The sequence below is a fragment of the Megalops cyprinoides genome, chromosome 22 (assembly GCF_013368585.1).
Source record: "Megalops cyprinoides isolate fMegCyp1 chromosome 22, fMegCyp1.pri, whole genome shotgun sequence".
NCBI lineage: Eukaryota > Metazoa > Chordata > Actinopteri > Elopiformes > Megalopidae > Megalops > Megalops cyprinoides.
The window spans coordinates 8,144,521-8,159,179 of record NC_050604.1 but is presented as its reverse complement, the minus strand read 5'-3'; the positions used below and the strand labels follow the sequence as shown (position 1 = coordinate 8,159,179).

General features: G+C 44.7%; 1 protein-coding gene across 4 annotated transcripts in view; it reads left to right on the top strand.

Moving 5' to 3' along the window:
- The window catches only part of LOC118769986 (sodium/potassium/calcium exchanger 2-like), a 57,175-nt gene that overhangs the window by 16,146 nt on the left and 26,370 nt on the right, over window positions 1–14,659 (top strand). For 3 of the 4 annotated variants that reach the window (XM_036517426.1, XM_036517424.1, XM_036517423.1), the window contains exons 3-4: window positions 11,667–11,705; window positions 12,781–12,889. In XM_036517426.1, coding sequence (XP_036373319.1) covers window positions 11,667–11,705; window positions 12,781–12,889 — 148 coding nt within the window. The remainder of the gene's footprint in view (window positions 1–11,666; window positions 11,706–12,780; window positions 12,890–14,659) is intronic. The other variant, XM_036517425.1, reaches the window with a different exon arrangement.

The following is a 14,659-nucleotide window of genomic DNA, read 5'->3' as shown; positions in this document are numbered from 1 at the left end:
TTACTGTAGAGGTCTTTGCATCTAGTTTCATGGTGCCCTGCTCTGTTTGCAACTAATTTGAATTGCCGATATGTGTGTGATCGTGAAGATACTATAAAAGTGTGATCATAGAATAGTCATTATAAGTTTAACAAGTGCTCCTGTGCATAACCATGGGTAATAGGGTAAAAGTGTTGTAATGACCTCATAAGACCATAAGACATTAAATAGCAACAGAGCACCCGAGACATGACAAGCCTGCATCGTCATTGGTCCTAACAAGTCACAAAGGAATTCTTGATTACCAAGAGTGATCATGGATCATGGAACATAGATCACTGTTACTGGTTTATTGGACTGGATGTTGCCTTAACCCTGGTAGCTTACAGGACTCTGTCAGCGCCATAGATATTTTCACGTTATATCTTATATATATCTTATATATATAAAATACATACATGAAAAATAATGAGTACTAGAAAAGCTTCAGTTGTGGAAGCCTATGGTATGTAAACTGCATTATTACGTAGAACTGCAAAGACCCCACCACAATAGCATAAGTGTAAATTGAATGCCATTTCAGCACCATGGACAGCAACTGCCAGGCTTATTGAAATTTTCTTGTTTGAATTCATGCTGATGCATGTATCTAATAGGATATGAACATTATATGTTAATATATAGTTTTTCTTTTAGTTTTTTTTAATAGTTTTTCATATTTTCAGGATCTTTCACATTTCAATAGTTGCGTTCTTGTGGCAATGTAGGCTAGCAGAGTATGTGACATGGCACTGAGCTGCTGCATTTATAGTTAAGCCATAGAGTGTGTGCGTGTGTGTGTGTGTGTGTGTGTGTGTGTGTGTGTGTGTGTGTGTATATGTGTGTGAGTGTTTGTTCCGAAGAGGCCTGGGATTAAATGCCCTTCATGAATTTCACGAACTGCATCCTAAGCGGCTGTGCTGAGTGGAGGCGATTTCCATATTTCCCCATTGTTGGCCCTTTATTGTGCTGCCAGCATTGTTTCGGGGGGAGGGTAAGGTGGGGGGGGGGGGGGGGGGCAGGCCCTGGCACTCAACAACTGCAGCTTACCCGGGTCCGCGGATCTCTGAAGGCCTTTCGGCTCACGTGGAGAGAGTCAGGTGTGAATCCCAAACCTTCGGCTCTCGTGGGCATTCATAATTCTGTTAGTGCTGTGAAATAGGCGGCTGGTTAATGCACCCTATCTGGTGCCTGCAGATTTCATCTGGCTTTGCTCGCCTCGGCCCACCGCGGTACTGCGGCTCTGTCACGCCTTCTCCACATTACTGCCACACTGCACGGCCACGTCCTTAGAGACCACAGTACTGATTTATGCGCTGTGAGCATGCATCCCGCTACCTTTTTTGCGTCTCTGCTTTGGTTAGGGGCTTAGACACAAAGACAGAATCAGTGTTACAGAAAGCCTAGGGGTCCGCTGTGGTCAGGCAGACTCTACCAGTCCGCCTTCTTCAGGTATGTCAGGTATGTCAATGAAGGGGTGGAGTCTGGAACTCTTTTCACTGGGGTCACTCTCCAAGGTCAACAGACCTCATAGAGGTACAGTAAGCCTGTCTCCATGCATGAAAAATGATCCCATTCCCCTGGGTTTTATTTCATTTTTAAAGCAGTGAGGTCTCCCACTGTAAACAGAGCCTGAAGGTGAACGGGTGGAAGGAAGGGGAAATATGAAACATAATCGATGAGGGCTATTTTAAAGGACGCATCCGCCTCTGTGGGAAAAGACGAAAGAAAAACCCTCAAGGACGCTCCGACCTTCTCGCAGCGAGATGGTGCGTTGGCGAGCCGCTCCTTCCTCTTTCTTGTGGGCGCGCCCACACGGCAGAGGCCCACAGCACCACACCTCGCAAAATTTTCAGTAAGGTTCCAGACGTTTTAATTCATGATATGAGGAACCTCACACAAGGTGGAACTGTCAACGGGGACTGAAAATAAGGGGGCACAGTGCGACGCCGAGTGCCGTCTCCTCTCGTACACCCCTGCGCGCGTTTGACAGGCCGGGCTCTGTCCTGACCCGCTCCCATGGCTCAAGAGGCAGCCAATGAGTTATTTATGTCGCCTCCGGGTCAAAAAATGCATGCGGCGGCCCCGTCGCTTTGAATTGCGGTGATGGCAATCAAGCGAGGTCTGGAAATGCTAATTAGGAAAATTTGCATGATGCAGCCAGTGGAGGAGCTTAAAACCGCAGCCAGACGGCTCGTAGTCTCAGCAAACGAGGAGCCATCTGGCTTGGCGTGACATTGCTTTCAAGGTGATTGCAAGATTCTCTTAAGGGGCGTAAGTGGGTTTTTTTTTTTTGGTGTTCTTTTATTTTTTTTAAAGTTGTCCATTACCCTTGTCAGGAGAGGGGGGGGGGGGGGGGGGGAGTCATTTTCAGGTGCAGACAGGTGCCTCAGATTACCTTTCGGAGGGATAAGGTTTGGTATCTGCGGCCACTTCTGGAGTGCGTTATAAGTGACGCGCTGACAAAGCGTGAGGGGAGGTGCCGCCGGGAGAGTGTGATATAGATGCGCCGACAAGGCGCTGTCAGAGCCGCGTGGCGCAAAGTGAGAGCAGGAGAGGCAACTGAAAGCTGTCCCGAACCTCCTCATCTTTCGGTTTTATGCTGAGCCTCGTGACGCGTGGAAAACGATGACACCCCCCCCCCCCAACACACACATTAACACACACACACACACACACACAACATAAAGCAATACTTTCTCCAAAATTAGAAGCGGAGTGCTACGTTTGGAAGATGATACGGCTTTATCAAAATTAATTTTGTTCTTCTCCAAGAATTAGGGGTTTTTTGTTGCTAATGTGTTGGAATTGTGTATTTTGTAAGCCTTTTCTGTACAGTGGCCATCATGCGTGTGTTTACCTTTCATTAATATGCACAGAGCTTCATTCCTCTCCGGCCACTGGTTTGCGCTCCTGGCTCTTGTGTTTTCGATTTTAGTTAGATTGTCTAGATATACTCACATCTATGTTATACTGTGGTCAGTTTTGGTTAAACCTTTTAATAATTAATATGAAAGCACATTCTTACCAAATGGGTGTACACAGACTTTACATTGTTTGGCTTTTTCAGTTTTAAGGAAGAATTGTTTAACAAGTCTGAGCCTGTACAGTTCTTTTTTTTAATTCCCTGTGAATGCAGCCACTGGCCCTTCCAGTCCACAAAAATCCCATTATGTTCTAGATTACAGTCAGATAATAGAAGAGGGAAAGACAGTCTGCTTTGTCTGAAAGAGGCAATAGAAATCGAATTCAATCCAGCTGAAAAAGGCCTACCTTAAAGGAAGGGAAAAAAAACAATTACGTGGATTCAATTAAAACCTGATTAATATTATGAATCAAGCTAGTTTTTAATCCACGGCTTCGTGCTTTTACACGGTAATTGTCATTTTAATTGTGGTGGCCGGAGGTGACTTTGCAATCTCAGAACGTTTCAACCTCAGGATCCCGTTCTTTCCCAGGCCGTTTAATCTAAATGTCATGTCAAGCTGCACGCTGAAATCTTGCATTTTCTAAAGCAAATTCCCGGAGGCTTCGAACCGCACAGTGGCTGCATTTTATTTCGGGGAATTCGCAAAAAGCGCAAAGAAATCTTACATTTTGAGTCACCAGCCGTGCCTAGCTTGTTTGCATTTATTCAATGTGCACATATTAGGGACAACCCAGATTCCTGCCGTCCATGTGTCTCTCTGCCTCATGGTGAGAGCTACCTTAGAACATCCTTGAAGAGGTGAGAGTCTGAGAACTGCTTAGAGGTGTGGGCTTAAGGATAAAGGGATTGACCTGACTTGATGTGCAGAAATTCTAAAGTCTAAGTAAAAAAAAAAACCCTAAAAAATGGACAGTTAACTGCAGAACTGCCTCCTGCAAGGCGATTGTTTGTTTTTCAAGCATGGGAGCAAGAGGAACACAGACAGGAGTGAACTGCAGATCAAATGTATTTAGGAGTGTAGAAAAAGCGGCTAGTGGCTTCCAGTAGAGAATCTGGTGACTGTAAGTAGAAAAGGAGCTGGAGTTTGACTTCAGAATATCAAGAGGGCCAGAATACAAAGATCCGGATGGCATTGAGGACATGTCAGGACATAAGTGCTGTCTTTGCTGCGAGTCTGGGAGATTAGGCTGTAAGTTGTGAATCTGGCACATTTGGCTTGTACTTGTTCTCCTCTGATGGCATGCACTCTGTGCACTGGTTCATAACTGAGCCCAAAATGAATTTCAGGCTGTGTACTGTGAAGGATTTCTTGTTTTATTTATTACCTCTCATACGGTTTGAAACGTTCTGTAGAGTCAGCTTGAGCCTCAATCTAGGTCATTTTTATGCATGTATTGGTGTCTCAGGTAATAAGTCATCAAACCCAATCAAAATGATGCACATTGGCCCTTTCCTCTCCAAACTATATATGGGAAAACAATGCATTACAACCAGCCAAAAGAAAAAAAAAATTTCACTGAGCATTATCTGTCGTTGCTTATGGGAAAGGTGAACCTGTCGGAACAGAGTGCTTGTGAAGATTGCTCCTTCTTCTGTATGCAAAGCTTGCTCTCCCCAGTTAAGAGGCATGGTAGCACTAGGAAGAGATTCAGACGAGGAGACTGGTGTTTGTCCCCCCTGGTCGGGCCCTCCCAGGGGTGGAGTGGAAAATAAGCGTCCCAGCAGCTCTTGTAATTAGATTTGCTCGCTGTTAAATGAAGGAGGTGCTAATTAGCAAGTGGCTGACTTGAGGTGTGTGTACGTTTTAATTTCTAATTATTTCTGCAGGCAGGCCCAAGGAGCAGGTGGGGGGATGAGGGCGATGAGTCAGAGGAGTCAGTGGCGGACCGAAGGGCTCCGTGGCCTCTGTCTCCGGCCGAGCCGCATCACATATTAAGCGGCAAGCTGACAGCCAATGAACTGTAGGTTACGGCCGGTGTAGAGAAGGGGATAAGAGGCTTATAGGGAAATAGCATATTCTTCTCATGCAAGCAGCATCTATTTTGTCTGTTTACAGCTGTCATTTTTTCAGCAACAAAAGGGAATTGCTCACTTTCTGTCACTGTTAGCACTGAAAAATGAGATGAGTCATGTCCAGAAGGGTTGTATTTGTGCTCTGTAAGAAAGGAGCTTGATAGTGCATTGAAAAACATTGTGATTTTTTGTCGTTTTAATACGTGACCGAATGGTGTTGAAAAGACTGTCAAGTGAATTTTCCCAGGGTAACACTTAAGAGCTCAAACAAATTCATAGTGAAGCTTCAATACTTTGCTAAAAGACATCGGCCCACAGGAATACAGAAACATGTCACTGAGTCAGTACTGGAAAACCAAAGAAATACAGCTGAAACTCTAGTTTTTCTTAGAAATTGCATGTTCAATTTAGAGATGATACTTGGTCCTACCAAACTGGTGGCAGCAATAATTTGTTATGGGTAGCCATTATTTTTCCATTGTGTGTCCATACCCAAATCAAATGCCTTGGAGGAGGGGTGTGGGGGGGGTGGTGGGCAATATGAAAGACACTGTGGGTTGAGAGAGAGGAGGGAGAACTGGAGGAGGTAGGGAGAGGGGGAGGCTCACCAGGGTGCATTTTTTTTGTGCATTTTTGTTTTTGAAAAAAGGTTTGTATAATTAAATAGTTTCTTTCAATATGACAATAAAAATGTCTTCTGAAGAGGGGAGGATTGAATGTCAGAAGGCAATTTGGTGGGTATTTTGGTAGGTCCTTGACTATTGGTTTCTGTCTTCTGACATGACTTGAGAAACTAGTGGAAATAGCCCAATGCTGTTACGGCCCTGCCAGTCCCCCTGCCCCCTTTGGGTTCAGCTTGTCACTGCTGTGGTAATTATAATGTCGAATTCTCATCAATGGAACGTGTGGCGGAGCGGGGATTCTTGGCTCAGTATTTCAGGAACGCAGGCAGTCGGCTCCACTGAGGCCCGCCGCGCTGCGTGACGTCAGAACCCGAAAACTGATGCGCAGGTGCGATTTTCACGAGCCGCCGATAGCCCGGCAAAATCCAATTAGCTGCGTCCGGGGGTCACGTGACGCTCTGGTGAGACAGACGGGAGGGCGACGGCAGAAACCAGGGCAGTGACGTTGTCCATCTGCGGACAGTGACGATGTGCAGCGGGTGGGAATGTGCACTGTTGGCTGCGTCTTGAGGTCAGGGGTAGATTAAAACCGACCGTGAGTTCCCAAGTTGCTATGACAAGTCGCAAACTGCCATACGTATGCGCTTCCCTGTAAAATGACCATAAATGCAGGATTAGCTTGGGGTAATATAGGAAATAGGGTAACGCGGGCCATAACCTGTTTTAATGACACGCTTTTCACACAGCCAGCTCCATGTAATGACCTGCCTAAGAGTGTTGACAGAAGTCCAACACTACAATGTGCAATTGTTTAGAATGACACCGATTGTAGCTGGCTTTCATTCATTTGCTGTTTGTTCATCCACTTTCTTTATCTTTGTCTCTCTTTGGTGATGACACACAGTTTCACAGTGTATAGGCCTGTGTGTGTGTGTGTGTGTGTGTGTGTGTGTGTGTGTGTGTGTGTGTGTGTGTATGTGCATGCATTTTGTCACGGTCTTTCTTCAGGATTGCTCACGCATTAATTATCATGATAGCTTACAAAAACAGATGTTCCTCTCCACGAGCATGCCGAATTCCCCTTATTAATTAAGAATCTGATTCGGTTATCTCTTCGTGATAGTTTTTCACCCCGTCACCAAAAGTAGCCCAGATCATGTTGATTGCAAAATAACCCCCTTTCCCGAATGTGTACCAAAGATCCTAATGAGAGAAGAGTGTGTAATTAACTGTGCCGCCACAAATAATGCTAAGATCTCCGCAGTGGCTGCAATCAAAAACTGCTGGACTGCTCTGTTGTTAAAGGACATGGCCCGAGATGAAAAGATTGTCAGCGGTGTGGATTAGTGCTGCCCGGACCAAGAAAAGTATAGCGTTAATGACCGTTTGAAAACGAAGCCAAGGCGATCACCAGAGTGAAGTCGACTCTTCTGTCCTTTGTATTACTTCTGCACATTTGAAGGTGTTTGTTTAGGTCGGAAATCCTGGGTCGCGGATAAAGATTTTGCATTTAGCACTTTTCTGAAAATTTCTGACCAATTTGTTTCTACTGTCTAGTTTTTTACTTTTGTGTAAGGTGTTCTTTCCAGTCTGCAGTTCCATTTTATCACAGCTGAGGGTGGTGACCTTTTTAGCGTAGCGTGTTCATCGAATTGAAATGTACACGTTATCATTTATGGATATGGATTTTAAACCATTTAGTTGTTTAAGCGTGGTTGGAATTAAGCTCTTTGTATTGTTTTGTGGATGAATTCTCTTTGGCAGTTCTAGACACATATGTCAGGATTGGACTGTCTAATTCAGAGAGTACTGGATGTTGCCACAGAATCTCTTGGTGTAACAGAAAGTAAGGTTCACAAACTATTATTCAGGAGTGATACCGAAAATTTGATTATTCAGATATTCAGCTGTGCAACCATTAATTGATTACTTGGATCTGTAGTTGAATGCTCGTTAATTAATGAATTATTTAAAAATGTCCAAAGTTGTCTTCCTCATCAGTATTCATAAAGGAGATCTTAAGAGCCCTGCATAAAATAACAGATAATTAATTACCATTTTGCACTCTGCCTGAAAGTGTGAGTGAACGCAGATCTCTTTGCTGTGAGTCATGAGTCATGATCACACACTGAAAGGAGTGGTGTTTCATACTGTTCCTAGGGCAAAGAAGCAGGGTTTTATAATCCAAAGGTTCAGTCTTTGGAATCATAGCATATTCTATTATCAATGTATGATCGTAGAATTGAAAGTCCGTATCCGTGCTACTTCTCCTGAGAGTCTGTCATTTCATTTCAGCTCTGTGATGTTCTGGCCTGCTGGGCTCACATTCAGTGCACATCACCGCCTTTCACACTCGTGTAATGTTCCCTTTGTTCTAAAAACAATACGAATGTTGTATTATTTATGGGAATACGACCAGGGCACTGGGGTTAACACTCCTACTTTCTCAACATGGCTTGTGATATCTTCAATGACTGCAGTCAGACAGAGCCTCAGCTGAATGTCTCATGCGAGATGGTGTTACCTGCAGCCAGTGTGTCCCCATCGTTACTCTGGGGCATTGGATTTACTTTAAGAGGCAATAGTTGTTTTTGGGCACACAGGTTTTCCCAGGAAGTCTCCCATCCTGACACCAGCCACACCCAGGCTTGCTGAACTTCAGCTGATCCACAAGAGACTACAGGGTGGTGTGGCTGCTGGTACATAAAGCAGTGTAAATATAATATATCCCTGTGCCTTGCTGTTTCCACTACTGTTGTGCATGGTATACAAAACTCAGACCTATTTTTGTTCCCTTACATAGCCTATCCTCAACATTTCAAAGAAAGATACAGAAACACGCAAGGCTGAGACTCATCACTTCATGGTCATTGGAGATTGCTGTATTACTATTAGGAAGTTATGTGTCATCTTATCCAGGAACTGGTATGCCACTATCTTGAGAATGACTAAGAGTACAATAAAGAGTAGTAAAGTCAATGTTTTAGCATCAAGCTGATATACATTGCTAAGATAAAGGCAAGTGTCACAATTTTCCTGAAAGCAACATTAGCTTATATCATTGCAAATGCGCAGTGCCCAACAACTATCCAAACGAGTAACATTTCACTGCATCAAACTTTGCTGAGGCATTGAGGATCAGATACCAGGAGCTATGCGCTCCTGTATTTCACTGCATAACTTTAATTCAGCAATAATCGAGAGTAAGCAGAATGTGCCCTGCACCTTACGGTAACTGGAAATATTGGAACTGCTGTTTTAATATCAGAATTTTGATAGCAGCATTCGATCTGTGGCCTTTGTGGTGGATTGAGGCGGGCTCAGTTTACCAAGGGGAATGCTATGAATTTCTGGTTTATAAAGGAATCGCGTCCACAGTCCTGTGTCTGGTGCTGTCACGTTTCTGTGTCAGCAATGCCTTGTTGCTGTCCTCCAGCCTGTGGATTGGAGCAAATCCCCTGAGAATCCAAGCACGCTCTGTCGACAAGCGGAAGTGTTGGGCTTCAGTAAGATTCCGGCCCTGCCGGGATGGCGACGGAAATGCAAAGTTCATCAAGGTCACGCTGCATTTTGTAGCATCCTCCTTGTGAAGGTGGCCACTTCTGTTTGAAGTGGTTACCGCAGGCAGCACGGGGAGAATGCCTCGTGTTGCAATCAATTAATGCATCAATCAATTCAGGGAGATCTGAAACATGATTATTTCTTACAAGGGATTGCAGCGCCAATTCGCTCCCTGGAATAATTGTATAATTATGCAAAGGAGGAGATGGGCATGCATAAAATTTCTGTGCAATTATCTCGGCTGTTTCACATTGAAATGAAGTCTTATTAGAAGAGCATATTTTGGATCGGGGAGTGGGAGAGAATGGAATGCTCACCTCATACAGGTGAACCAGGTCTGATGGTCTAAATATCTGCAATTCAATTCAATTCAATTCATTTTTATTTGTACAGCGCTTTTTACAACACAAGTTGTCACAAAGCAGCTTTACATTGTTCCCAGGCCTGAGACCCCCTGGGAGCAAGCGTAAGGCAACAGTGGCAAGGAAAAACTCCCTATCAGGAAGAAACCTTGAGCAGAACCGGGCTCAGAGGGGGGGCCCATCTGCTTCTGGCCGGCACTGGGCAGATAGAGTTAAAGACAAGTTATGCAATATACTTTAAGACATTTACGATTGATAGACAATAGTAGTTAACAGCAGAGTGATTATAAGAATGTCTCCTAGGATGTCCGGGTCTTGGAACGCAGTTGGCTTTGATGGGCAGGGCAGCGAGGTAGCAGCACTGGAAAACGGGATGAGACGCTTGGGCTACAGCTCCGGACAGGAGCCCGGAGCAGGGATAGGAAGCAAACAGAAAACAGAGAACAGAGAGGCAGGAGAGGAAGGGCAGAGAAAAAGGTGTGCAACAAGGAAAAACCCCGGCAGGCTAACATTATGGCAGCATACCTAGGGGACGGGAGGCAAGGGACTGGCATAGTCATGAGGGCGACCCTAAGACAGTCAACACCAGATCACGGCACAGGGTCCATGAAAGCAATGACCACTTAGTCCACCAGAGACTCTATGATCCACGCCAGCACCGGGCCATGTCCCTCATGTCCCTCATGTCCCAATTAGACTGTGCTTTATTGGTGTCTGACCGTGTTCAGTCATGGTGGCACGTTTGTGGAAATACGGGATCTGCTAGGTTTGAGAACATGCATTTTGACCTTCAGAAATATCCCTGGAGTGGCACAGTGTGAAACTTGTATTCTGCCTGCTCTCGGTCCCACCCATTGGGACCTGACCATTCAGACTGTGTGACTGGTGGTATTTGGGACCACCCATCCCTTTCAAGTCACCCGCAGCAAGGAGGTCAGGTTAAGGGAAAGGTCCTGTGTATTTCTGACCAGAGCCCCAGGCCCAGGGTTAATCGGGGGGAGAGAGAGGAACATGAGAGGGTCTGGGCGGGGGCGCGGCGGCTTCGGGAGCTCTAAGCTTCAGCAGAACCCAGCCGGCCCCTGCTAAGCCAATCCATATATAGTGTTCTGCCGGCCTGCTAAGCTCCTCCAGATATAGCGCTAATAAGGCTCAGTTTCCCCTCACACGCTGGCTGTGTGGCCTCACGAAGGAGTCCAGCAAGGAGTCAAAAGTCACCCCATCCCACCCTGCCAAGCCCCGCCCCAAGCCTGCCCCAAGAAAAGCCTTCTCTACCCACCCCTCAAACCCCCCCCCCCCTCTGCTTCCGGACTGTGGACTCTCCCAGTGGGTGGGTTCCAGTGCTAGCCTGAACACCAGAGAACTGACTCACCACACACAGCAGACAGAAATAAATACAGACAGACAGATCCCGTACATCCAGTTACCCATTCTGTCCCATTCGTGGAATCTATGTATCATAGTCTAATTTTAGGACTTACTGATTAATTTTAGAATTTAATTTTAGAACTTTAATCTCATTCTTTTCTATACCCATTGATACTAGGTTTGAATTAAATTAACACATCACTTAATTTTTTTTCTTTTTAGCAGGTGTCTATCAATATAAGGAGAATGCAGACTATATCTGTGCTTCTAATACAGGATTTATATAAAGGACAATACTGCTTGCTAAGGTATCATAGTGCTATATTATGAGGGTAATATAGCATATGGGTTGAAGCATCAATTACCTGGAACCATCTCGCACAGCTGTGCACCAGCATATTTGTGGGCCGTGGTTATTGCCTTTTACATGAAGTGTACTGTATATGTCCTCTGAAGAACTGTTGGACTTAATGGGAGTCTTATGGTCAACGTCAAGCTACACGTAGCCACGAAACCTGAGAGATGTGCCCTCCTGTCGACCGTAATCACTAACCCGGCTGTGAAGCTTTTAGACGCAACGCTGAAACTGTTTCCCCCTCCCCCCGATTAATAGCCACGCCTTCTCTTATTCACATTTGACTGGCCTTTGATGTGTTGTCTCTTGTTGGATGGCGTCGCGTCGCAACAGCGTGAGGTCTCTTCTGTGGTGTCGTCTGTTTGTCCTCTGGTTGTGCGGCATGCTTCACACATCCGTGTCCTTTTTTGTCTTTTTTCTTTTCTTTCTCCCCCGTGAAGCCGAGTCCCGGGCCGGTGGACGATGAGAACAAGCTGTCGGTAGGTCCCGCTGCATCCGTTTCTTTCCGTAGATCTCCCTGTAGATCTCCTTGACGATCTCTCTCAGTAGATGTCCCCGTAGAACTGAGCTGTGAGTGTCCAGTCACGAGCCACAACCAACTCCCACCCCCATCCCGGCCAGCACACACACACCAGCAAAACTCTGCTCCCCACATCCCCCGATGAACACTGAAAGCCCCTTATCCCTTATGTGTCCTTTGGGAGCTGTGTCACTTCCTCTGTCAGCTCTGTACTGAGCACGGCCAGGGAAGGAGTGACTTTGTTATGAGGCACCTGAAAAAGGGTCTGGGAAATCTGGGAAAAAGGAATGGAAAGAGCTCCTTCCTGAAAGACATTTTAATCCCATCTAAAATCAAAAGCTAAATTAGCCAAAGGTGAGGTTAACCTATATGGGAAGGAAGAGAGGGAAGGGGACATTTTTTCATGAATTATGAAAATGCCAAGGCGGCTGACTCTCTAGCTGAGGGGGGGCTGATGAAGCCGCCTTGTTGAAGACTGCCATAAAAACGGCAGTGGAAAACAGCTGATAGGTTCATATTGCGGTCATCTCCATTAGCTGCTGTAGGTCAGCCTGTTAGGAACCTGTTCAGAGAAATGGTGACCTTGAAGAAGGAGGTTAGGATGTGTCTGTTGGATGGGCGTACAGAAATAATACATGCTCCACAGGGAGGTCTTCATATGCTACCGGGGTCACTTCTCACACAGATACTGCACGCTGTTTAAATGTCATGTACAATTACTGTCAAATATTAAAAGCTGTCAGTTTCTGGATATTCATAATTTTTGTTCCGTTTTGTATATGTTAAAACCCTTTTTGTTATACAAATGCAAATATATGAGGGAAGGCGGTCTGTGACCAAATCTAAATCGTAACCATAACTATACCTTTTAATCAGATTTGACAGTTAAAGTGCCAGAGATCTGATGAGAGGGTTAAAGAGGTGGATTTAAGAAACTAGGACACAAAAAACTTGAACATTATGTCCTACAGTGAGTTCGCTGTGAGCTGGTGTCCTGTTAGGGGGTTAATTCTGTGCTCCTCCTCTTTTTGCAGGCCAAACCCCGCCTCCAGAGAGGGGGCAGCTCTGCCTCCCTGCACAACACGCTAATGAGGAACAGCATCTTCCAGCTGATGATCCACACACTGGACCCCCTAAGTGAAGGTAAGGATACCACCCCACCTCTCAAAATGTCCGCTGGGCTCAGTTTGCATAGACCCTGTGAAAACCATATAAACCTGTGTAAAAGTGCCTACCACAAGCCCGATACAGGCAAATAAGATCACTGCCAAAGAAATGCTTTGTCTGCACTTGCTGTTGATACACATAAGATGACATTGTGCTTTTATAGTGGGTTTAAATACAATTCCCAGTCCTCTGAAGGAACCCCAGTGTGATTAGACATGCTACACGCACTCGGTGCATGTAATTTCTTTATTGAAAAGCACTTTGAGCTGCATTTCTTGTATGAACGGTGCTATACAAATAAAGTATATTATTATTATTATTATTATTATTATTATTATTATTATTACTGTTATTATTAAATAAAACACCCACCTCTATAAATGCATGCTTTCCTTTTACCTTGAATGTCAGATTAGTTGGTCCGTTAAGAGTGCTGTATGCTTTCTGAAAGGGCTTTTGAATACCAATGATTTTTACTTTCCAGCTGTGTTTCAGCGTTCTCGCAGTGTTCCTGTAATGGGTAAATATGTTGCTCTCAGTTGTTGTTGCAAGAATGCTTTGTGTTAACTTGGATGTCTGGCTCGACATGGATTTATAGAAATGTTGCACCCCGTCACACTGCTGTTCAGTCATGTTTACACAAATCCACAGGACTGAAATAAAATGAGAGCCGAGGCATCACCACACGATCACAGATACTGGCACCATCACAGCTGGCTTGACTTGGCCATAATGAGGTGACTTCAGAGGCCTGACGGATGTATTAGAAGTGATTAGGTCCCCCTGTGTCGAGGAGCCTGGTGCTTGAAGCTAAAGGTCTTTGACCATATGTGGCTTGGAGTCTAAGGCCTGGGTCGAACCCAAGGTCATTGCCCCATGTCTTAGGTAATCACACTGGCCTTGCCCCACTGGCCATGTTAAACTTCTCTGACTGTTCCCTCAAAAATATGAGAACAAAGACAGTAAGCCTGGAGACATACATCACCTCAGCACTCTGAAAGGCTTCTGAACAATGACTCTGATGTATTGTGCATTATCTGTGCTGTAAAACATTCTGGGATGAATAATTATTTAAGAGTGAATAAGTACAACAAATTAAGATTTTTTTAAGTGGGTGTTTGTCTTTGTTGTTTTTGAGACCGTTTTTACATAAAAACATGGAAAAACAAATGAACAATGATGCCTGATGGATAACAGAAATGTTGCTGACATATACTGTAAAAGACATATATATATATAATTTAAACAGACTGTAGTACATGGGCACTGTCATTGGGGACTTTTATATGTACATTGTTTGCCCTTCATAATAATTGTATAAAAGCCTGGACTACATGATGTAGTTTGGATATTGATTTTAGCCAGGCGCAGAGGCAGAGGCCATGGCATATAGCTCAAATGAGTCATACACTCAGTCTGCCTTAATAAGATGGGCTTTTATTGTATCATGGAGCACAAAGGAAAAAAGCAATTGAACTGGGGTCACTTAAATTTCCCTTTCGCAATGCAATCGGAATTTGAGCAGTAGGTTCCCTTCTTTACCTTTCTGTTGGAACTTTCCAGCAAATTGCAGTCTTCGAATGGACAATCTTAACATGATATTAGCATTCACATTTATCTGTGCAGCAAAGGGAACAGATACAGATGACAGACAATCTTGTATGGAGACTGTGGAGCAACTTTTAAGAGTGATGGAGGAATCTTTAAGCAGAGTAATGAGCCTGTTCAGTGCTGAGTCTGTTCCGA